Source organism: Lipophrys pholis (genome assembly GCF_963383615.2).
Source record: "Lipophrys pholis genome assembly, chromosome: 15".
NCBI lineage: Eukaryota > Metazoa > Chordata > Actinopteri > Blenniiformes > Blenniidae > Lipophrys > Lipophrys pholis.
Window position 1 is genome coordinate 2,804,420 of NC_137642.1, and position 23,942 is coordinate 2,828,361.

Sequence of the window (23,942 nt, forward strand, 5' to 3'; positions counted from 1 at the left end):
AGACCTCTTTGCAGCTGTATTTGTTTTGACTGTGTTTGTGAAGTGTCCCAGCTCCCAGTGGTGACATTTCCCATCCTGCACAAAACTTATGCCCGATCCCTTCTCATCTCGGCTTGACTGGCAAACTCATTCAGCTGGGCAGACGGAGGGTTTGGCTGGCTCTTCGCCCAGTCTGGATACCCCGGTGAGGGAGGGGAGGGAGGGGCGGGAAGGGAGGGAGGTGAGGGAGTGGCGGACACTCACTGCCGGCTAAACCCCGACAATCTGTTTGCTCTGCTCAAATCCACGCAGACACAGCAGACACAGCAGACACAACTGCTGTGTCTGCGTGGGTTTGATAGAAAACCGGAAATCAAATCTATGTTTGTGTGTGTGTGTGTATGTGTGTGTGTGTGTGTGTGTGTGTGTGTGTGAGTGTGTGTGTGTGTGTGTGTGTGTGTGTGTGCGCGCGCGCGTGCGTGTGCTGCATTGCTTTATGCCAGCAGAGAGAGACAATGTGTCCGGCTCTGCAGCTGAAGCTTCTCAATTGAACCCAACTGAACAGAGGGCTAACAAGGTGTGTGACGCTTGTGCTGACAGGCTGACGCAGGCTGTGTGTGTGTGTGTGTGTGTGTGTGTGTGTGTGTGTGTGTGTGTGTGTGTGTGTGTGTGTGTGTGTGTGTGTGTGTGTGTGTGTGTGTGTGTGTGTGTGTGTGTGTGTGTGTGTGTGTGTGTGTGTGTGTATGTGTGTGTGTGTGTGTGTTGAAAGTGTATATATCTTGGTGATGCATCATAAACGCTGAAGTCGAAGGTCGCTGCGTCTTTCACTGTCAATCCTAGCAACTGAGAGGAAATCACCGTCCTCATTTGTATTCTTCCTTTTTCAACTGACAGACATCCAAACATCAAAGCTGCAGCAGTTTGTGTAGTTCAATACACAAACTGGTTGCAATACTCAGTCTGAGTATGATAACCATCGATCCATGACTTTAAGAAAAAAACAAACACTTTCTGAACAAGTGAAGTTTCAATCCATTTAATCATCTTATAAGTAGAATAGAATAGAACAGAAAAGAATAGAACTTTATTCATATAGCACCTTTCACAGACGTGTCACAAGGTGTTTAACAGCACTAAAAACAGAGAATAAAAATAAAACAGAGATAAGATTATTAAAGGCATAAAGCAAGAAAAAAGCATACATAGTTATACAAAAAAGTAACACTGAGCAGCTCCAGGTCAAATGCCTATCCATCCATCCATCCATTTTCTCCCACTTATCTGTTTCTGGGTCACAGGGGTGGCAGTCTGAGCACTGTCACCCAGATCACATTGCACGATTAAGAACCTTTCCCGTGGGTGATGAGCCCACGGGAAGGTGGCGCCCGGCGTGGGACATGAACCCACTACCTTGAGATTGAGAGTCTCATGCTCTATCAACTGAGCTAGCCAGGGGCCAGGTCAAAGGCCTACCTGAATAAAAATGTTTTTAACTGCTTCATAAAGGTACCACAGGAGTCAACACATCTCAGCTGAAGGGGAAGAGCATTCCACAGCTTTGGTGCAAGAGCTTCAAATGCACTATCACCATTGGATTTGAGCTTGGTGTGTGGGACCGTAAGCAGCAGTTGTGGGCCAGACCTGGGCCTCTAATTGGGGCATATGGGTGAAGGAGGTTGGAAATATAAAACAGTGTTTGAATATGATGTTGTGATGAAAACTGAGATGTTGGGAGAACCTGCAGAAAGCTGGTGAGATGAGTGGGGGATCTTGGCTCTGATTTCGCTGACTTTATTGACTAAATATTTTAAGAAATGATTGCACTCAGTGTGAGAGGAAACGGGCACTTGTGGAGTGGTAGGAGAGACTATCACATTTATGGTGTTAAAGAGAACTTTTGAATTTGTTTTGTCAACAGAATTAGGTTGGCAAAATATGCTCTTCTTGCAACTCTAATCATTTCATTGTGTCCCAGTAATAATTCTTTAAGATGCAGCCGGTGAACCTGCAGTTCAGTGGATTTCCATAAACGCTCTGTCCTCTTACACTGACGCCTGAGACAGCGAATTGACTCCCTAAGTCAAGGTGAGGATTTTACTGAGGAATGTTTTTTAGGTTTGAGGGGAGCAACCATGTCGAGAACTTGCTGTGACAGAGCTCCACCAGGGTTTGCACATCATCACAGTCTGACAGGCCATGATCACCATAAAAAGCAGTAAATGTTTCAGCCGTGTGTTAATTTATGATGCGCCTAGATTGAGACACGGAGTTACGTGGTTGCATATCCAGAATACAGGAAATTCCAAAAACAACACATTTATGATCAGTGAGCTGTAAATACTCAAGGCCAATGTTTTCCATAGTTAGGCCATGAGTAAAAACCAAGTCCAAAGTATGTCCAGCTTTGTGTGTGGGTCCAGAAACATGTTGCCTAAAGTTAAAAGACTCGGTGATATCCAGAAAGGCAGCAGAAACCTTAGAGGTAACATCAACCTGAAAATTATAATCCCCAATAATTAAAACCTTTTCAAATGTTCTAAGTGAAAATAAGAACTCACTAAATTCAGACAGGAAAGGGCCAGGAGGGCAGGGAGGTCGGTCGATTAAACTACAGTAAAAAGGCTTAACACGGCCAACTTTGGTTACAGTGAGTTCAAAGGAGGGAAAAGTCTCTGTGCTGACTGACCCGCAGTCAAAATGACTTGTAAAAATCACAGCAAGACCTCCACCATGACCTGAGAGCCTCGGTGTGCTGATGTAGCTGCAGTCTGAGGGGCACAGTTCATTTAAAGCAGTATACTCAGAAAACGAAAGAAGAAGAAAACTTTTCTTGGTAATGGAGCATGCATTTAGCAGAGCCATTTCTACAGAACGCTCGGTAGGGTGCGCTGCAGCAGAAGCCAGCAGCAGTGTGACCAGGTAACAGGTGTTCGCTCCCTGGCGATACGTGCTTCTGCATGATTGCCGTGCAGTGACAGTGCGATAATCACAGGGATGTACAGGGATGACCTGTTAACCGACTGTAGGGTCAGTCTACCCTCCACTGTGCGGAGGGATAGAGGGAGAGATGCTGTCCTGGGGTGTGGCAGAAGGGGCAGAGGGGGGTTTTGGAGAGGGAGAGTATTTATTATGGTGTCATGCTTGTGATCCATGCCAGACTGCATACTGAATAGTGGAGGAAAGCTTTTCACCACCATGCAACTTGGGGTGAATTCCATCATTCATGAAGAGTGAGGATCAATCCCAAAACAGATTTAAGTTCTAAATAAAAACCGTGTAAACTCAGAAAGCTGGACCTTTTTCTTGTTTATTTTACTGGCGGGTCAAGAGACTGGAAAAATGGTGCTCAATATGTGTTTTTCTTCAATCCAATCCATCCCTCTTTATAAAGCACTGGAAACAATCACAGGGAGACAAAGTGCATCTTCGAAACAACTCCATCCATCAATCCAACCATGGATCTATACATCCATCCATCTAGTTCATCCAGATTTATTCAGCTTCACTTGGTTTCTTTAGCTGGTATGAAGACAGCGTACACCCTGGACTTCTCACTCAAGTCTACAACAAGGCAGAAACAAATCAAATCAGTGCTATCTAATGGTCACTGTAGCACAGGTAAAGTCAAAGTCATGTTTTGATTTTTGATACTAATATAACATATGTTACATAATCTGTATTAATTTGATCAATAAAAGCGATCACGTTACTTTGTTCGGACCTGTTAACCGAGCATTTTCAAGTGAAAATTTAAAACGTTCACTGTGTTTTGGGTGTCCGTTTACACAACGATTAAATTGGGCAAAAATGGGCAATTAAAAGGTCGCATAGAACAGGCAGTGCAAATAAATAAATAGATCAATAGTGCAACAACAGACTACAACTACATCTCCAGGTGAATAAATATCAGTATTAGTAAAAATGTAATATTGAAACCATGAGTCAGATAGAAATACAACAAAGAATGAAGGTCGAAGGTTAAATATGTATCAGGCAGTGATCAGAACTGAGTTTTTAGTAAAGCCGGTTGTCATTTTCATGTTGAGACGGTGGGGGATGTTGTTGGCAGCTGCTGAAAGTAACTTACAAAAAGTAACTTGTAATCTACCTTTGTTACTTTTAAAAACAAGTAATCAGTTAAGTAACTAAGTTACTTTTTAAAGGAGTAACTACTAATCAGTTATCAGATTACTTTTTCAAGGTAACTGTGGCAACGCTGATTGGCTCTGAGTTCCCTGCAGTTCCCTCAGAAGTTCACAGTGTTTGTGCATCTGTTCATGACCTGCAAAGATTGAGTGAAAACAGCATTGAGAGCGAAGCTTCCCACAACCCTCACTGTCGTGTGTGTGACGAAGACTCAGCACAACGTCCACTGGAGATTTTCCCTGATCAAGCAAAGGCTTGAGATTTTACTCCATGAACAGAGTTATCTGTTAAAGCAATGCTGCACTTTCATCAGACGTTAGCAAGTTAGCGTCCCGCTGTACATAGCAGGGACGTTTGAACACTTAACGTCCAGACATGGAGGTTGCTAAGCAACTGCAAAGTCACATGTCAAACACATGTTAGTACCAGCCGCGGGCAAAGTTTCAGACGAATCATTAAGTTTCCCTCCTCCAAAATATCCAACCTGTGCGTGACCATTAGCCATGCAAATGCTAACCCGTTTACGCTAAGAGCTGCACTATTCTGTGTTATTGATCGTTGGAGATTCAATGGAATCTCACCAGCACACCTGATGTTCGCGCAGATCGTCAGACGATGGTGGCAGACCAGCAGTAATTAGCTGGCGAGTGGCAGTGCTTGCTCAGCTGTGTGTCCACACATCCTTCTTTCAGAGCGGTCTTTGAAGACCTTCTCAAACATGTGCTGCTGATGACTTTTTACTTCGTATCACCAGCATGAAAGGAAATGCACACGTCCTGTGAAGCTATAGAAACCTCAGAGAAGAAGGGAAATAAAGATAAAAGTAGCCGTAGCCTTTATGCTGAATTGGAGCTGCTTTAGTTGATAAATCAATTGGAAGATTTCCCGTTCCTGATGCTGACTCACAGGATAAAGCCTATAAAACAAACCTTCTGCTAATGAAGGGACATGAGCTGAACAAGTAAAGCTTTCCAATGTAAATGTATGTTTTGCACAATGTATTTGGAAACAGTGTTGTCAATTAATTTATAAATATGCATGATTTAATATTTACAACATTTATATAACAAGACTTTATATAAAAGGAAAATTGTACAAGCATCCATCATTCGCCACATAATTTCTTCATGAATGTGTAAAGTGTCCATAAGCAGAGACAACCTAACTCGATGAAGAGGAGACACATGAGGTATATTGTGTTTGTGTGGTCTGATGCTTCAGCCATGTTCAAACCTTTCAGACACAAACTACAAACCTCAAGCTTTATTCCTTTCAATAAGAAATAAAGTGACAGAGAAATGTTATGACTGAGTGTGTGTGTGTGTGTGAGTGTGTGTGTGTGTGTGTGTGTGTGTGTGTGTGTGTGTGTGTGTGTGTGTGTGTGTGTGTGTGTGTGTGTGTGTGTGTGTGTGTGTGTATGTGTGTGTCTGTGTGTCTGTGTGTCTGTGTGTGAGAGTTATACTGTGTTATGCTCTGTGTGTGTTACACCGTGTGTGTTATGCAGTGTGTACATTCAGAAATGCCGGTAACACGTTAATTAGTAACGCATTACTCTGTTATGACCACTTTTTTCAGATATGAATACAACAAAGAATGAAGGTCAAAGGTTAAATATGTATAAGCAGGAGGCCAGACAGTGATCAGAACTGAGTTTCTCCTGGTGCAGGTGGCTTGCAGTGGCTGAGACACAATTTGTGGACTTTTTAAGAGAAGGTTGAAGTTGTCCAGAAAATGCACAGGAAAAGTCATTACTTTAAGGGCCTGGGTCCGTGTACCTTTCTGCCATTTGAATTTCCGTTTAATGTTGGGAAATGGGAAACCATCAGATTTTTGTTTTCCAATTTAATATTGGTAGACAAAAACTTTTCTCGTTTGGAAATTGAAAATTGAAAAACAGAAATCGGGTCTCTTGTTCAGACGAGCCGTCTCCCCGTGTCTACCAATATCAAATCGGAAAACAGAAATCGGATGGTTTCCCATTTCCCGACATCAAAAGTAAAATGAAATGGCCGAATGGTACACGGACCAACCTATTGGATTATGAGATGGTACAGTGCAGGATAATAACATGCGCGCACACACACACACAGACACACACACACAAACACAGTCATGCACTCTCATCGATGAGGTTAGCAAAGGTCCCTGGCAAAGTTTGGCTGAAGCTGGCAGCTTGTGTTAGCACATGTTCATCCAGTGTGTGTGTGTGTGTGTGTGTGTGTGTGTGTGTGTGTGTGTGTGTGTGTGTGTGTGTGTGTGTGTGTGTGTGTGTGTGTGTGTTCAGAGGTCCTGCATTAAGGACAGGCCTGTTAACTAGGCCAACAGCTGCATCCCTGACAATTTATCTCCAGTCAGCTTTGAAGCCCCCTTTCCCCTCCACACACATACACAGCCTACTGTTATCTTCCACATTTTGCATATTCATGTGTTCTGTGGTCATGTACACTGACCGTCACTGACCCCGCCCAACAAGCGGGGGAAAAAAATTTCAATCTCTTTGTAGCAGCGGGAAGACAAAACAGTCCAGGTGTTTCATCTGATATGTATTCAAATCACTGCAGCTTTGTTATATAGTATTGTGCGTGCGCGCGCGCGTGCGTGCGTGCATGTGAACTCTTTGAACGACTGAAACTGGTCCTCTTGTTCAAAGAGATCACTAGTTTCTATTTTCTTTCCTTGGAAATAAAACCTTATAAAATATATCAAACTGACATACAAAATAATGAACTGAACCACACTCACACTTATACAGACACACACACTCCCCCCTGTCCATCACGGCCCCTGACAGTCAGTGAGGTGCACTGAAGCGAAGCAGAGCATACAGCTGTGAACCAGCCCATCTTCCACAGAGACACAACCAGAGGTGTTAGCAGGTCAGCATGTGTTTAAGAGTACAGGATAGCGAAACACAAAGCGCCACAGTTTGATCCGTCAGTGTTTGGTCTTTAATTAGAACACACACACCCACACCCACACACACACACACACACACACACACACACACACACACACACACACACACACACACACACACACACACACACACACACACACACACACACACACACACACACACACACACACACACACACACACACACACACACACGGAGTGGTTAATCTGTGTTGGAGGGTTGATAGATGACCACATTCAGTGGTCAGGCTCTCTTCCTCCCCACAGCTGCTGTGCCACATGCTCACTTGGAGTTTTACAGCATGAATAGCAGAGGCCTTCATTTCCACTGAGCTAAAAGCAAACCCATGCTTATGAAACAAGTCATGCATTCACCCTCTCACAGTTTTCACCATTCACAACCACACATACCCTGTCTACATTTTGTTGTCCTTAGGGGTGGGGTTCGGTTGCATTCAACCAGGGATGTACCGATACCATTGTTAAGCTGTGGGCCCACTGCACTTTTTGTAACGGGACATCGTGGGGCGGGATGGGTTTTCGCGTGGTCCCACTGAAAAGATTGTGGATGGTACAGACAAAAAACACGACCACCGGCTATGATTCTTCGTCACCCCTTCGTTGAGGTACCCAGCACTGAGGAACAGGTCTGTGAGGAGGAGTGACAGCGCAGCCCTTTGCTGATTGGTAGTGATGATCGTCACTCTTGACTTGCCTGTAATATGAAAATATTTCATTGGCCGAAATATTTGTACCGCTTTGCGTTCACTGGTTGTTTTGTTAACTAGGTTTATTGAAACATCGGCGCATAACACAACATGTCTTTTAATGAAGTGCAGACGCTCCTCTCAGTAACAGGAGGAAGAGATTCAGCAGGAGCTGGACGCTGCTGTTCACAATGAGAATGTTTGTGCTGTGTCACAGACAATGACTTGGATGGCCGCGGAGTTGCGGCCGGGTAAAGTCGGCCGCCACTGGCCGCTTCTGTATTCTTTGCTTGACGCGCCCTTGAGTCGTTCACAACCTCACCTACATTTTCACTGTACTTTCTGTGCTGGGACCGAGCGACAGAGTAGGGCCTGGGTGTGCTTTGCTGTACTTCCCGCTCCAGCACGCTCTGGCACGTACTGTGCGGTGGAACCACAGCTGTGTGAATACTAACCTTTAAGTACTTGCCAATACCTTGTACCAATACCAGTACTTTTTAAAAGGGATCAAGCCTAATTCAAACTCCATATGCAAAGGATATGCATTGCTATGAACCACCTCCGCAAAGCCTGTGCGTTGACGCTGTGCACCTCCAACAGGTTTGAAGACTCTAGTTACTACTGTGACTACAGAATGTATAGAATAGTGCTTAATGTCTATCGACATACTCGTCTATTTGTACTTTAGACTGACAGACTGAGCTCACGGTCAATGAGCATATTAGTCATACTTTAATCATGTTTAGGATGTAACATTTCTGGTGTGTGAGCATGTAGCATGTAGCATGTAGCATGGCTCAAGGTGAAATCCTCCTGATCCACTGAGCTGTTAAATTAATGAGCGACATCAGGCTAACTCTGCTGGTCCAAATGTCTCTGCTGATTATGCTGCTGGTGCTGTACGAACTATCTTTCACCGTCTCTTAACATTTTGGCAGAACATCATTTACTGTCTGTTACTTTTGTCATTCTAAATAATATTAAAGAATGTTCAGATAGCAGACTTCGCTCATGCTCTCTTGTCAACCTGTTGCTGACGTTGTTGGTGGATGATGTCACGTTACACTCTCAGGGTTGTATCAGGGAGATTTAAAGAGTACAAGTACTTTGTGCAGTATCGGACCTGACACTTGATACTGGGATCCCAGATTTGCTTTAGACTCAAGAAAATAACTTTTTTTTCCAACCTTGGAGAAGGCGAAACCTCGAGCCCCCCACTGATCCTGGCACTCCTGCACCACATTTTGGGAAATAATGTTGCACATCATTAAATTTTACCTGTTACTATGAAGATCAAAATAATTTCTTTTAATGTTTTTGCGTATTATACAGCATGTGGGAAACATGCAGCTCTTTGGCTTAAATGACCAGTCTGAAGACATCCACGAAAAACTGGGATGCATATAAAAAGAGATGTTTTCAGTGTACATAAGGGTTGCTTCGCAGCTGTGTTTGGCATTCCTTACACTGTTTAATGCAATAGCATGAGTGCTGGACAGCAGAAACTGATCAAAACCATGCTTTGGAGAGAGAATTATATTAATAATGAGCAGAATTGAGTAGAGCTTACGGTTCAGCTCTTCAAAGAAAAGCCTCATTTGTCATGTGGCCCCCTAAAATGTTTGAGTGCCTGAATATTTAAGTGAAAATTAATAGAAACCCACTGAGGACAATAGTAGCATTACACCACATTTTGTGTGTCCAACCTGTATGAAAGAACTGCGGGCGGCCTCACTGCAAATTTGGATTATGGTTTTCTTTCCTCTAATTAGTAACATTATGTGTGTGGAAGATGGTGAGCGGCTGGCACATCTTCCTGATACAGACATGTGAGGAGTTCCAGGTGCAGACAGGCAGGGAGAAAACACATCTCACATTCATTAGGGCTCTGCAGCTGTGAAGCCCGTCTCTTACCTGAAGGAATTCAAAGGAGGCATCTTTCTGCGATGGCAGATTGAGACTAACCGACATATCTGTGGCAACTGACAGGATAAGAGAGGATGATGGGTAACAGGAAGTGCTAACTGTGGCTGTCCACCCATGACGGGTCTCAGGCAGCATTGACAGGAAGAGAAAAGAGTGACGCAAATCAAAGAAAATCATGTTTTTGTGTACTCATGGTTTAAACCTGCACTCACACCTCATGATGTCACTTTCTCAATGTTTTCTCTTCTTTGTTTCGCAGCTCTGATTTCGGCTGGATGCTGCACTGGCCCCTGTAGGAGTGTAAAGCTTTGGGACAGGTGAGTGTTGTACACAAGCACACACACACACACACACACACACACACACACACACACACACACACACACACACACACACACACACACACACACACACACACACACACACACACACACACACACACACACACACACACACACACACACACAGGGTTCCCATTCAGTGATTGGTTGGAGTCATAAACCTGGCATTTCAGATCTAGAATGAGTTTAAATTTATGCTGTCAAAAACAACGCTTTCATTAAATTAATTGATTTGAAACGTTTAATTCGTTAATAAAATTTAACGTAAGTAACGCAGTTTTGTTTACTTATGGGTTTTTTTCTTTTTTTTTTTACTCCCTTACTGGAGCAGCACGTGCAGCATCTATGGGCACAGCACCGTGACAACAGAGCAGCATATTACCAAATGGAATAATATGTATAAAGTTCCCTGACGGCAGATTGAGAAAGTGAAAGTCATTAGCTAGTTCTTTTTAGCTTACTGCCGAATTTATCGTAAGTAATTAAGTAATTCTGTAGCAAAACAACAGGTTGCCATGTTGGCTGACCAGCAGCCACCAAACTGTGAAAGCTGGAGGAAATACTGGCAGGTAAAATATTAATTTCTCCTCTTTCTCGTTTTCCCCGACTCTCCTGTATACTGTGTGTGTGTGTGTGTGTGTGTGTGTGTGTGTGTGTGTGTGTGTGTGTGTGGGTGTGTGTGCGTGCGTGTGTGGGCATGCGTGAGTGTGCTCGCGTGTGTGTGCCCTCTCTCTCTCTCTCTCTCTCTCTCTCTCTCTCTCTCTCTCTCTCTCAATGGGTGTTACTTTCTCTCTCTCTCTCTCTCTCTCTCTCTCTCTCCGTCTGTCCTGTGTGTGTGTGTGCGTGTGTGTGTGTGTGTGTGTGTGTGTGTGTGTGTGTGTGTGTGTGTGTGTGTGTGCGCGCGCGTGTGTGCGTGCAGGCGTGCGTGCGTGCGGATATTACAGTATTGTAGCGCCCGCTGTGGAGTGAGGGGAGGCGGCGCAAAGGATTTCGGGAAATTTTTCCGCTAACTTCGTTTATGTGTTGTCTTGGTTACATGTTATAGTTCCGTGTCTGAGTTCTGTTATTGTCTAGTTATTGTCCAGTGATCGGTTGTGCATTCTCGTTGTCTTGTCTATAAACGATTCATGTGCATTATTTGTGACACCCTGAGCCAAGGTGAGGTTGCGGCTGAGCGCACCCCTCTCAGCGGCGCATGTATGTGTGATTCAATAAAGACCTTCCTGAGCATTCCTGAGTTTCCTGGTCCCTGTATGCGCACTGCCATGCTACATTTGTGTCAGAAGTGGGATCAAGATGCTATCACCTAAAGAGCACAACCGTCTTTTTGAAGTCTTTTTGAAGACTGCTTGCTGCAGCAAAGAGAGAGGTTCTACTGTCCTGGCTGCCGTGGCCACATGGAGCGCCATGTCCACTGCTTCCATGACTGCACCGCTTGGAGAGGCCCGTCCCAACGCTTCCGTGCACCACTGCAGCAGTACCTGGTGGGGGCCTCGATGGACCAAGTGGGGATGGACATCCTCGGGCCATTTCCAGTGATGGACGCCGGGTACCGCTGCGTTCTCGTGGCTGTGGATTATTTTAGGAAGTGGCCTAAGGCGTATTCAGTGCCAGATCAAAGCCCAGCCACCACAGCAGAGAAGCTGGTGGAAGAGATGCTCTTACGCTTCGGGGTCCCCGTCGAGCTCCACAGTGACCAGGGCAGAAACTTTGAGGCGCAGGTGTTTGGCAAGGTCTGCCGGAGGCTGGGGGTGCACAAGACCCGGACCACACCGCTTCACCCCCAGAGCAACGGACTGGTGGAGCGGTTCAACTGGAGTGAACAGGGAGTGAACAGGGAGTGAACAATGGAGGTTTAGGCCCAACAGTAGGAATTTCCAATTTACCCTATTGATGGCTTTTTCTGCATCTAAGGAGGTGATAATGGCCTTTTGTTTATTGAGGTGGCAGGGGTCTATGAAATTTATTAATCTACATGTATTGTTAGTGCAGTGGTTGTCAACCTGTAAAATCAGACCTGGCCTCCATCAAGTCTCCAGCCCTCCATCTCAAGGGTAAGGCTACCCAGTCCCCGCTGTGGTTCAGTAGATGGGGAATAACTCAACTGAGTAACTGCTTCGGCTTGTTGGCGAGGGAGCTTCGCTGTGACTCTCACGGTCTACCATCCAGAGTCATGCCCATGTTCTCAGTCAACATTGTCAGTTCAGAGCAACAGTTTAGGGCCTGAACTGTATAATGATAACCACCTCTGTTAACGACCGCGCCCCTCTATGGCAACGTGTACACAAGGGCATTGTTTAAAATAAATGCAGCAGATAAGTTGAAATAACCAATGAAAGACTTCATACAATGTGCAAGTATCACTTAATCATCCACATCTGAAATCAGAGAAAAAACTGTAAATGTCCAGATGTTATGGCCTTTTTAGTGTATCAAAATACACATATTTATTCTGAAATCAGCTATAGCAAACAGCTTGCAAAATGGTTATATTAAAATAATGCAAATTGATAATCCAACTTAAAATTCACAAGACCAAATATTGACAATCAGTAACCAGAAGGGATTGAGGCGTTAACCAAACACTTAGGCTCACCCGATAGCAGGGTCCCCCAGCCGGGGATCCGGGCTGTCTCAAGCAGAGGAATTCAGTGCACCAAGAAATGGCTGTTAATCCATTAAAAAAATGTATACATTTTATTAAAATGTAATTAAATTAAAAAAAATTTTTTTTTTAAATAAAAATAAATAAATAAAAGGAAGGCTCACGGTAAAAATCACCCTAGGTTGATGATGCTAACCTCCTCGCTCGAATCCCCTATTTTAACGAATTCTGAAGCTGTCAAAAAAGCTTCAGTTCTACTCTAAACCGAGCCTGTTTTCTGATCAGCTGAACTGGACAAAAAGGTGTGATCCTCCTGGGCCATTGGCATCCCAATGAAAAGATCCAAAGAAAAAGAGTCAACACTTGCAGCCACTTTTTATACACTTAACTATTCAAATTCAATCCCCTCTGGTTGGTTACTTTTTATCTGCAGTACCCTGCCTTTTACAATATCATTGGCACAATCTTCATCACATCATTATTCATTCACTCCTGAAACAACATAATTGGTTCATTCTGCTGCAATGCCCATCAGCACTTTCTCTTCGTCCGCCATCTTTGTAGTCCGCCGAGATCTCCTGGCACTCTTCCAGCCGTTACCTAGTTTGTCTTTTCTGGTTCTTCCTTCAGTATGTTGAAACATCCTACTGACAGGGCTATCCTTATTCTGTATTTTTCCATGTGTGTGTTGGACGTGCATATTCGTGCTCATGAGCATGCTTGTAATTGTGTGTGTGCTTGCTTCGAAGGGCAACTGTCAACTCTGTCTGAGTGTGTGTGTGTGTGTGTGTGTGTGTGTGTGTGTGTGTGTGTGTGTGTGTGTCTGTGCTTGCTTTGAAGGGCAACTGTCAACTCTGTGAGTGTATGTGTGTGTGCGTGCGTGCGTGCGTGTGTGTGTGTGCATGCTTATGCATGAATGAGTGTGTGCGTATGTGTATGTGTATGTGGGTGTTTATGTCATAACCCTATAGATGCCCATGCACCGCCCCCAAACCGGCAATTATGCAATTACCTGTTGACTCGAGTGCAACGGCCCTTTGCCTTTATGAATATATGTTCATGCATGACTATGCATGCGTGTGTGTTTATAACCGTCCTTCTTCTACAGCAAGACAAAATCCCACGTTGAACCAGTTGAAACATTGACAGGTCATAGTAATGTCAACCATTACTTATTCAAAACTTAAATCTAATAATTCCTTTAATCTTTCTACCCTCACTTCCTCTTTTCTCTGTGTGCAAGCTTGTGTACATGTGTTGCAACCCGGCCACTTCCTTTCCTTGCAGCAGGACACAGGCCATTTATTAAACAAGTGAAAACACCACAAGCTAACATATCTATCTCATGTCAAACATCACACTTTTAAACCTTAAAATCATCACATTTCCAAACCTCAAAATGTTTAAACATTGAAATCTCTTAGTCACTCTCTCTTACCACTTCCTTTTTTCACTGTGTTTGTGTATATGTCGTAATTTTAGTCACCTCTCTATCTTTTCACAGTAACACAGAGGACACATATTGAACTTGTGACGACATTATTCCCATTAAACGCCACACGCTTTAACCTTATCATTTTACACATTCAAAACTTAAAATCTAATACTTAATAATGCTTTTCATTCTAAAACTAGGCTAAGGCTAAGCAGGCATTAGCTTCTAGAGTTAAATCTCCCTCTTCCCTTCACTGCTCTTGTTGCAATCTTGTTGATCCTCTTCTACGCCTTGGCCCCTGCTCACCCCTGCCCCCTCTGGTCTATACCCCATTCCCTGTCTATTCCCATACTGCTGATTTTGCTGAATCACAGGCTGACGATTCAACCCTTCCTGACATGGTCTATAAAATTAATTAATCTACGTGTATTGTTCGTGCAGTGGTCTAAAAGATTAATTAATCTACGTGTATTGTTCGTGCAGTGGTCTAAAAGATTAATTAATCTCAGTGTATTGTTCGTGCAGTGCTCTATAAGATTAACTAATCTACGTGTATTGTTAGTGGAGTGTCACCCTTTAATGTACCCAGTTAGATCAGGGTAATTTTTTCCAGCCTGCTTGCTAATGCTTCCTTCATCTCTGTAATTATTCAAAAAAAAGTTTGTGAGAGTAAAGACCCAAATTATTTATACACTGCTCAAAAAAATTAAAGGAACAGTTTTTTATCAGGGTATGGCATGAATTCAATTGCACTTTTCTGATAAGGGTTTGGTCAGGTACGTGGCAGAGGGGGTTGTTAATCAGTTTCAGCTGCATTGGTGTTGATGGAATTAACAACAGGTGCACTAGAGGGGCAACAACGAGATGGCCCCCAAAACAGGACTGGTTTTGCAGGTGGAGGCCATTTCAAGTTCCTCCCTCTTGATCTTTAGCAACTGTTTTTCCACAAGTGTTGGCTTTAGCTAGAGTCATTATCACGACTGGGAGCATGAGGCGATTTCTTAACCCTCCTGAAGTTGCGCAGATTGTCCAACTCCTCCAGGATGGCACATCCATGCGTGCTGTTGCAAGAAGATTTGATGTGTCTCCCAGTACAATCTCCAGAGCATGGAGGAGATTCCAGGAGACAGGCAGTTACTCTAGGAGAGCTGGACAGGGCCGTAGACGGTCCTCATCCCATCAGCAGGACCGATTTTGTGCAAGGAGGAACAGGTCGAGCACTGCCCAAGCCCTACAGAATGACCTCCAGCAGGCTACTGGTGTGAATGTCTCTGCCCAAACAGTCAGAAACAGACTTCACGAGGGTGGCCTCAGGGCACGACGTCCTGTAGTGTGCCCTGTGCTCACTGCTCAGCACCGTGGAGCTCGATTGGCATTTGCCATAGAACACCAGAATTGGCAAGTCCGCCACTGGCGCCCTGTGCTTTTCACAGATGAGCGCAGGTTTACCCTGAGCACCTGTGATAGACGTGAAAGGGTCTGGAGAAGCCAAGGAGAGCGCTATGCTGCCTGCAACATCATTCAGCATGACCCGTTCGGTGGTGGGTCAGTGATGGTCTGGGGAGGCATTTCCATGGAGGCACGAACAGACCTCTACAGGCTAGAGAACGGCAGTCTGACTGCCATTAGGTATCGGGATGAAATCCTTGCACCCTTGAACTGCCACCTTATCGCAGTGGGGGAGTTTGAGTACCCGAATGATCCTAGGAGCTACGTTGTCGGGGGGCTTGCCCCCCAGTAGGGTCTCCCAAGGCAAACTGGTCCTAGGTGACGAGTCAGACCAAAAGCAGTTCAACAAGCCCCCTATGAAAATACAATGAAAGAGGAAAGTGACGTCGCCCGGCGAGGCGCAGCCGGGGCCTCACCCTGGAGCCAGGCCTGGGGTTGGGGCTCGCATGCGAGCGCCTGGTGGCCGGGCCTTTGCCCGCGGGGCCCGGCCGGGCCCAGCCCGAAGGGATGGCGCGGGTCCCTCCTCTTCCTCCTGTGAGCTCACCACCCACAGAGGCAACCGTAGGGGTTGGGTGCAATGTGGATTGGGTGGCAGTCGACGGCAGGGGCCTCGACGACCTGATCCCCGGACACGGAACCTAGCTTTTGGGACATGGAACGTCACCTCGCTGGGGGGGAAGGAGCCTGAGCTTGTGCGGGAGGTAGAGAGATACCGGCTAGATATAGTCGGGCTCACCTCCACCCACAGCTTGGACTCTGGAACCCAGCTCCTTGACAGGGGCTGGACACTCCACTTCTCTGGAGTTGCCCGCGGTGAGAGGCGGCGGGCTGGCGTGGGCTTGCTTATTGCACCACAGCTCAGCCGCCATGTGTTGGAGTTCACCCCGGTGAGCGAGAGGGTTGCGTCCCTACGCCTTCGGGTAGGGGACAGGTCTCTGACTGTTGTCTCGGCCTACGGACCGAACAGCAGTACAGAGTACCCGACCTTCTTGGAGTCCCTGGGAGGGGTGCTGGATAGTGCTCCAACTGGGGACTCCATTGTTCTATTGGGGGACTTCAATGCCCACGTGGGCAACGACAGTGTGACCTGGAAAGGGGTGATTGGGAGGAACGGCCTCCCTCATCTGAACCCGAGCGGTGTTCTGTTATTGGACTTCTGTGCTAGTCACAGTTTGGCCATAATGAACACCATGTTCGAGCACAGGGGTGTCCATAAGTGCACTTGGCACCAGGACACCCTAGGCTGGAGGTCGATGATAGACTTTGTGGTCGTGTCATCTGACCTCCGGCCACGTGTCTTGGACACTCGGGTAAAGAGAGGGGCAGAGCTGTCAACTGATCACCACCTGGTGGTGAGTTGGATGCGCTGGACGAGGAGAAGGCCGGACAGACTCGGCAGGCCCAAACGTGTCACGAGGGTCTGTTGGGAACGCCTGGCCGAGCCCTCTGTCCACGCAGTGTTCAAATCCCGCCTCCGGGAGAGCTTCTCACGGATTCCGGGGGAGGTTGGAGACATTGAGTCCGAGTGGACTATGTTCTCCACCTCCATTGTTGAAGATGCTACTTGGAGCTGTTGTCGCAGGGACTCTGGTGCCTGTCGTGGCGGCAACCCCCGAACCCGGTGGTGGACACCGGAAGTAAGGGATGTCGTCAAGCTGAAGAAGGAGTCCTATCGGGCGCTGTTAGCTCATAGGACTCCTGAGGCAGCTGACGGGTACCGGCAGGCCAGGCGGGCCGCAGCCCGGGCCGTGGTGGAGGCAAAAACTCGGGCCTGGGAGGAGTTCGGGGAGGCCATGGAGGAGGACTATCGGTCGGCCCCGAGGAAATTCTGGCAAACTGTCCGGCGCCTCAGGAGGGGGAAGCAGTTTTTCACCAACACCGTTTACAGTGGAGGTGGGGAGCTGTTGACCTCAACTGGAAATGTCGTCGGGCGGTGGAAGGAATACTTCGAGGACCTCCTCAATCCCGTCTTCCGCTGAGGAAGCAGAGGCTGGGTTCTCAGAGGTAGACTCGTCCATTACCCAGGCTGAAGTCACCGAGGTAGTTGCCAAGCTCCTCGGTGGCAAGGCACCGGGAGTGGATGAGATTCGCCCTGAGTTCCTTAAGTCTCTGGATGTGCAGGGACTGTCGTGGCTGACACGTCTCTGCAACATTGCGTGGCGGTCGGGGACAGTGCCTCTGGAGTGGCAGACCGGGGTGGTGGTCCCTCTTTTTAAGAAGGGGGATCGGAGGGTGTGTTCCAACTACAGGGGGATCACACTCCTCAGCCTCCCTGGGAAAGTTTATTCCAGGGTACTGGAGAGGAGGATCCGGCCGTTAGTCGAACCTCGGATCCAAGAGGAACAATGCGGTTTTCGTCCAGGTCGTGGAACCCTGGACCAGCTCTATACCCTCCACCGGCTACTCGAGGGTTCATGGGAGTTCGCCCAATCAGTCCATATGTGTTTTGTGGACCTGGAGAAGGCGTTCGACTGTGTCCCTCGGGACGTCCTGTGGGGGGTGCTCCGGGAGTATGGAGTCCGGGACCCTTTGCTAAGGGCTGTCCGGTCCCTGTACGCCCGGAGCAGGAGTTTGGTTCGCATTGCCGGCAGTAAGTCGGACCTGTTCCCAGTGCACGTTGGCCTCCGGCAGGGCTGTCCTTTGTCACCGGTTCTGTTCATAACTTTTATGGACAGAATTTCTAGGCACAGCCAGGGACCGGAGGGGGTCTGGTTTGGGGACCACAGGATCTCGTCTCTGCTTTTTGCAGACGATGTGGTCCTGGTGGCTTCATCAAACCTGGACCTTCAGCGTGCACTGGCGCGGTTCGCAGCCGAGTGTGACGCAACTGGGATGAGGATCAGCACCTCTAAATCCGAGGCCATGGTTCTCGACCGGAAAAAGGTGGCTTGCCCCCCTTCAGGTCGGTGGAGAGCCCTTGTCCCAGGTGGAGGAGTTCAAGTATCTCGGGGTCTTGTTCACGAGTGGGGGGAAGATGGAGCGTGAGATCGACAGGCGGATCGGTGCAGCGTCTGCAGTTATGCGGTCGCTGTATCGGTCCGTCGTGGTGAAGAAGGAGCTAAGCCAAAAGGCGAGGCTCTCGATTTACCAGTCGATCTTCGTTCCTACCCTCACCTATGGTCATGAGCTTTGGGTCATGACCGAAAGAACGAGATCCCGGATACAAGCGGCTGAAATGAGTTTCCTCCGTAGAGTGGCTGGGCGCACCCTTAGAGATAGGGTGAGGAGCTCAGTCACCAGGGAGGAGCTCGGAGTAGAGCCGCTGCTCCTCCGCATCGAGAGGAGCCAGCTGAGGTGGCTCGGGCATCTGTTTCGGATGCCCCATGGACGCCTCCCTCGGGAGGTGTTCCGGGCATGTCCCTCCGGTAGGAGGCCTCGGGGCAGACCTAGGACACGCTGGAGAGACTATGTCTTTCGGCTGGCCTGGGAACGCCTCGGGGTCCCACCGAAGGAGCTGGAGGACGTGTCTGGGGCGAGGGAAGTCTGGGCTTCCTTGCTTAGACTGCTGCCCCCGCGACCCGGCCCCGGATAAGCGGAAGAAAATGGATGGATGGATGGATGGAAATCTGATGTGTTTTCAAAGTGTTCCTTTAATTTTTTTGAGCAGTGTAAAATGCAGCAGGGTATCCGTCAGGAAACACTCGTCTTCCTGCATGCTCGGATTTCAATCTTTTATGGCCTGTCGTAGTACCAACCAGGTGTATTGTTCTGGGCCAGATGAGCTAATCGGTGATCCCACAAGCATTTGTCTCTAATTCTCCGACTCTACTGGTAAAAAACTGATCCACGAAGCAAAAATCAGATGAGAAGCTGGACTTGAATGCAAATGACCTTTATTCCCAAAAACAAGCAAAACTCTGAGTCTCCCGGTCAGTCAAAGACTGGTTTGTACAGAGCTTGACCCCTTCTTTTCTTCCCTTCTCTGGTCCTGCCTTTTTTTTTTTGAAACACCCATCATACACTTGGATCTAATCGTGTCCTCAAAAGTCCCCTCTGGAAAGCCCCTCCCCTGAGTTTGAGAGTTTTAATGGTGTCGTAGTGTTAAAAATCTGCCTATAGGTCATCTTGACCCAACCTCAGCTTTTTGGCATTGCCTATGACACGACTCGAACCATTGATAGAGGGTTCCATTTTTTTTTAAAACACAGTTATGGATGAATAACAAAAGACAGCTATGCCAAATAAACAAAACCTGAGTGCAGCACAGACATGCAGCTGTGTCCTCTGTCTCACACAGGTGCTTAGACAGTACTACACAAGCTAGTATGTCTCTAGACACCTTTCTGCATGAGCCATTATAATTTCCTCCTCTACACTACTACATGCATAGACATTTTTCCTCTACAGGCTGTTCAGTAAATTACCCTTTCAGAAAATCTCCTTCAAATTCAACACAAGCAAAACACTGTTCCTCTGATCAGAGAGTTTGGTAATCACCACTTTTACACAACAAACCTGCTCTTTTTCACCTGTTTTCTCTCAAACTTCCTCTGCTCACCAGTGAATTGTTTGGTAATTCCATACCTGAAAGATAGAGAATTAAAAATAATAACAAGTAATATAAGCTGGAAAGAAAACTAAATGTTTTCTATAATGTGTATCGTTTAAATATAGTTCATGGTAATTTTTGCATTTTTGATTTTCATGTACTCGTGCATCTAGTCACAGTATTAATGAAAAGCTTTTTAACAGGTATGCGCCGATACCACTTTTTAAACCTATGAGTACAAGTACAAGTAATAAAATTTTGCTACTTACTGAATACCAATGTGAGTACTAAAATGCCATGAAGCTTAATTCATACTCAATACGCAAACGATATGCGAATGCTGTGTGTTGTCGTGGAACCACCTCTAGATGCTACATCACCTACAACAGCCTTGAAGGTTCCAGTATACCACTGCATCTATTTACACACTGCACTATGTGTACTGTAAACCGACGGACCGAGCTTGCTGTGTGCCATGCTCCAGCCCATTAGAATTTTATTCCTCAATTTATTTAGCTGATTGTTAAAATTACTGCAGAAAGTTTAAAAAATGTCCTTGATTTACTAAACTCCTGTCAAAAGGAGTGCTAAAAATCGGAACTTGGCTTAAGAAACAATCTGAGAAACGATTGTTTAAGTGAAGTCGAAATTCAAAGTACAGCGAAGAGAATCTTATAATAAAGTCCACTAATAAAAGTCATAGTGGACCAGCTGAGGAAACGTTTCTCACCACAACAACAGCACCTCCACTAAAGGTGAAGCTGATTCACACCTCTTCCTTAAAGATTTAAAAACAGTCTCAGACGTGGTAGATCACACTAGGAATGTGCATTAATTGGTTAACATGAACTCCTCACAGTGTGCTGCATGTTTTGGGAAACATGGCTGATATTCCTTATACATAAAGAATGATCAGTATGTGTCTCATTTAGCACATCTTCAATGTGTCCGGTTTTCACATGTGTTTGAACATTCAGTTTATATGGGCAAATATTAAGCCAGTAAATTACTCACACAGTTTTTGGTGTGTCATTTAAGGGCCATAGTTGAATCATTTAATATCTGATCAAATTTAGTAAAATATCTTGATGTCAAGCCATCAGCAAATAGACACATGTAGCTGTTAATTCTATAAGTACATAGATTATGGTTCCTTTAAAGTGAAAATGGCAATATTCCGACTGTATCCAGAAGCCAAACCTGGCATGTCATCCTCAGACTTTAAACCAGTAAACACAGCTACACCTGCTGAATTAACAAAACTGTAGAACCTCATAAATACATGAAGACAATCTCTGTGGATTTCAGTGGAGAAGAAAACTCATGTTCGTGTTTCCGTATATAAAAGGTCACCCTGGTGTGATCTCTGCTTTAATGCATGGGCTGAGCGATGGCACAGGGTTAATATTTAATGAAGAAGCAGTTCCTAATGGGCGAATAAATCAGGGTCCCATCTTTACCTGCAGAGGACAACTGGCTGCGTTCCGCTGAGCCACATCTAAAACACTTCTTCTCCTTGCTGTCTTTCAGCTTTGATGCCTCCTGACCACGACATGCCTCTCCATCAGATGCTGCAGTGACAACACACACCCCGGGGAGAGAGGGAGGGAGGATGGGACGAGGGGATTGATGCGTGACTGGGCTGAGAGTCACAGTGAGGCGGCTGAGAGGCAGAGGACCAGCGATGGGAGTCCACCACGTGGTGAGACTCTCTCTGCCTCGCCTGCTGCCGCTGCTGCCGTCACTGCTATGAATTTCCTCGCGGAGCACCAGGAGAAACTGAATGTTGCTCATTGCTGCATTGCAAAAATAAGAGAAGAACATCAAATAAAGATGAGGAGAACCTTTGTATTGCCAACAATGTAAGTTCTACCTCTTTGGAAAGACTTTATGAAGTCTGTAATGAAGTCTGCAGAGCGAGTGCCTCTGTGGACGCTGGAGGTCACAGCCCCATCTCTTCATCTGACAGACCAATCTACCATTATGTGGTAGATTGGTTTGACTGGTTTGTATGGTAATGTGGAGCTGGAATTAAAGCACACAGGTATTTTAAATTCAAACAGCCAATTTCTTTTAATTGACTTTTGGCCATCATTTGAACAGTTACAATGAAAGTGTCAAAAACCACACATGATCAAATAAACTGGTGTAGCAGAACAATTTAAAATATCAACTACTATGGTCTCTTTCATCACATTATACCAGGATAAAATCACTATTAGAGTTGGGTGATCAAGCTTTCAGATCATCCGATTGTCACCTTGTACGTCTGTTGATACCCAATCCCACTGGGCACTGGCTGCGACAAATTCCTTCAACACGGTGCACTTCGCCCTACAGTCGGATCCTTAAACTATGTATCCATGATAATAGATTTTTTTAAAGTTTATTTATATATTTTTTGGATCATATTCTAGTAGAACTTTTGGGTGACTTTCCTCTGTGACAAACTCGTGTTTCATCGTCTACAATCTGCCATATCTAACATTATTCCAGAGAAGTCTTCTTGAAACAAATCTAAACCCAGAGTTTTTGAAGATTTGTCTTTGTCTGAAGATTTTTGTTCAAACTCACCATTTATTTTATAGCATTTCGAAGCACAACTGGTAGCAGACCTACCCTGCTGACACGACAACAATCTGCTGGAAACAACAACATTGTGTTTCTTTTGTGTTGGTTTCAGAAAAGCTTCACATTCAGACAATACTGAAATACTCGCAATACTGCACATTTCAGACAAACTGCATTTTCCCTGTTTACACAAAAGGCAGTGCAGGTGGAAAACATTTCTTTAATCACATATATCTATCTATAGTACCTATATACAGGTACATCTCAAAAAATTTGAATATCATGAAAATGTTAACTTTTTTTGTCACTCATTTCAGAAAGTCAAACCCATCTATGATGGGCCTATGCTCATGACACAGAGTGAAATATTTCAAGCCTTTATTTCTTGAAATGTTGATGACTATGGCTTACGGATAATGAAAATCCTGTTGTGAATTTTCACACCTTCATTTGGTTCGGGTGGCGTTCACATTCAGTTTTGAGACCGGACCAAATCATTTGTAAAATGTCACGCAATTACAACAGTTGTTAGTTTGGGGGCTCTGTCGCCTGGCACAAACACTGACCAGAGAGGTAGTAAAGAAGAAACACGGCTCATTGATTGGTCCGGACCGAAACCAGAAGTCCCGCCGCGGGTTGCTAGGCTAGCCCGTGGCTAATGGTAAGCCACAAACAACCGCAATGCATAGTCTTCAGACCAGATATCAATATGCACCCTTTTCACTACTTCTTCCTCTTTACTTCTTACTCACTACAATATGCATCCACACAAGATATTTTCCACCTTTTTCTTTCTGAGTCTGCTTCTTCTGATTTGCAGGGTTAGCTTTGTTTACTACCCAGAATGCATTGTGCATGTCACGTCCTCCCCCATCCACTCACCCCACGCGCGAGAAAGATTGTTTGAAAGAGGACTGAAACCGATGTTTTGACGCAGACCAGATTCCACTTGAAAAATCTGGAACCACGTTTGGGCAGCGTTCACATTTCTCGAAACGAAACGTACTTTCCCAGAAAGTCCCTAAAGAAAACTGTGGTCCGCATCAAATAGGGGAATGTCACCATGTGAACGCGCCCTGAGATCACATTTAAATTCGGATTAAATCTTTTTACATTATTGACCAGTTATTACATTTTGACTTTTGTTACATTTTATTACATTTCAGAATCGGCACTTTTGTTACATTACTGACCATTTATTACATTTCGTGTTTTATTACATTATTTTTTATAACAATTTGGGTCATTGTTGCATTTTGGGTCGCTATTACATATCGGGCTCTCACAAGGCCTGAGTAAGGGAGCAGTCAAAAGTGATGTAGGGTTGGAGGCGGTGGGTGACGAGGAGGTCGTCTGTCTCCAGCACCAGTGCGTCCCC

The 23,942-nt window shown here is 45.7% G+C and overlaps 1 protein-coding gene across 1 annotated transcript in view; it reads left to right on the top strand.

Moving 5' to 3' along the window:
* The window catches only part of LOC308121088 (uncharacterized protein), a 65,907-nt gene extending 43,751 nt beyond the window's left edge, over positions 1-22,156 (top strand). The window contains exons 3-4 of the mRNA XM_080482156.1: positions 9,934-9,991; positions 21,524-22,156. Coding sequence (XP_080338282.1) covers positions 9,934-9,991; positions 21,524-21,539 — 74 coding nt within the window. The 3' untranslated portion in view covers positions 21,540-22,156. The remainder of the gene's footprint in view (positions 1-9,933; positions 9,992-21,523) is intronic.
* The last annotated feature ends 1,786 nt before the right edge of the window (positions 22,157-23,942 follow it).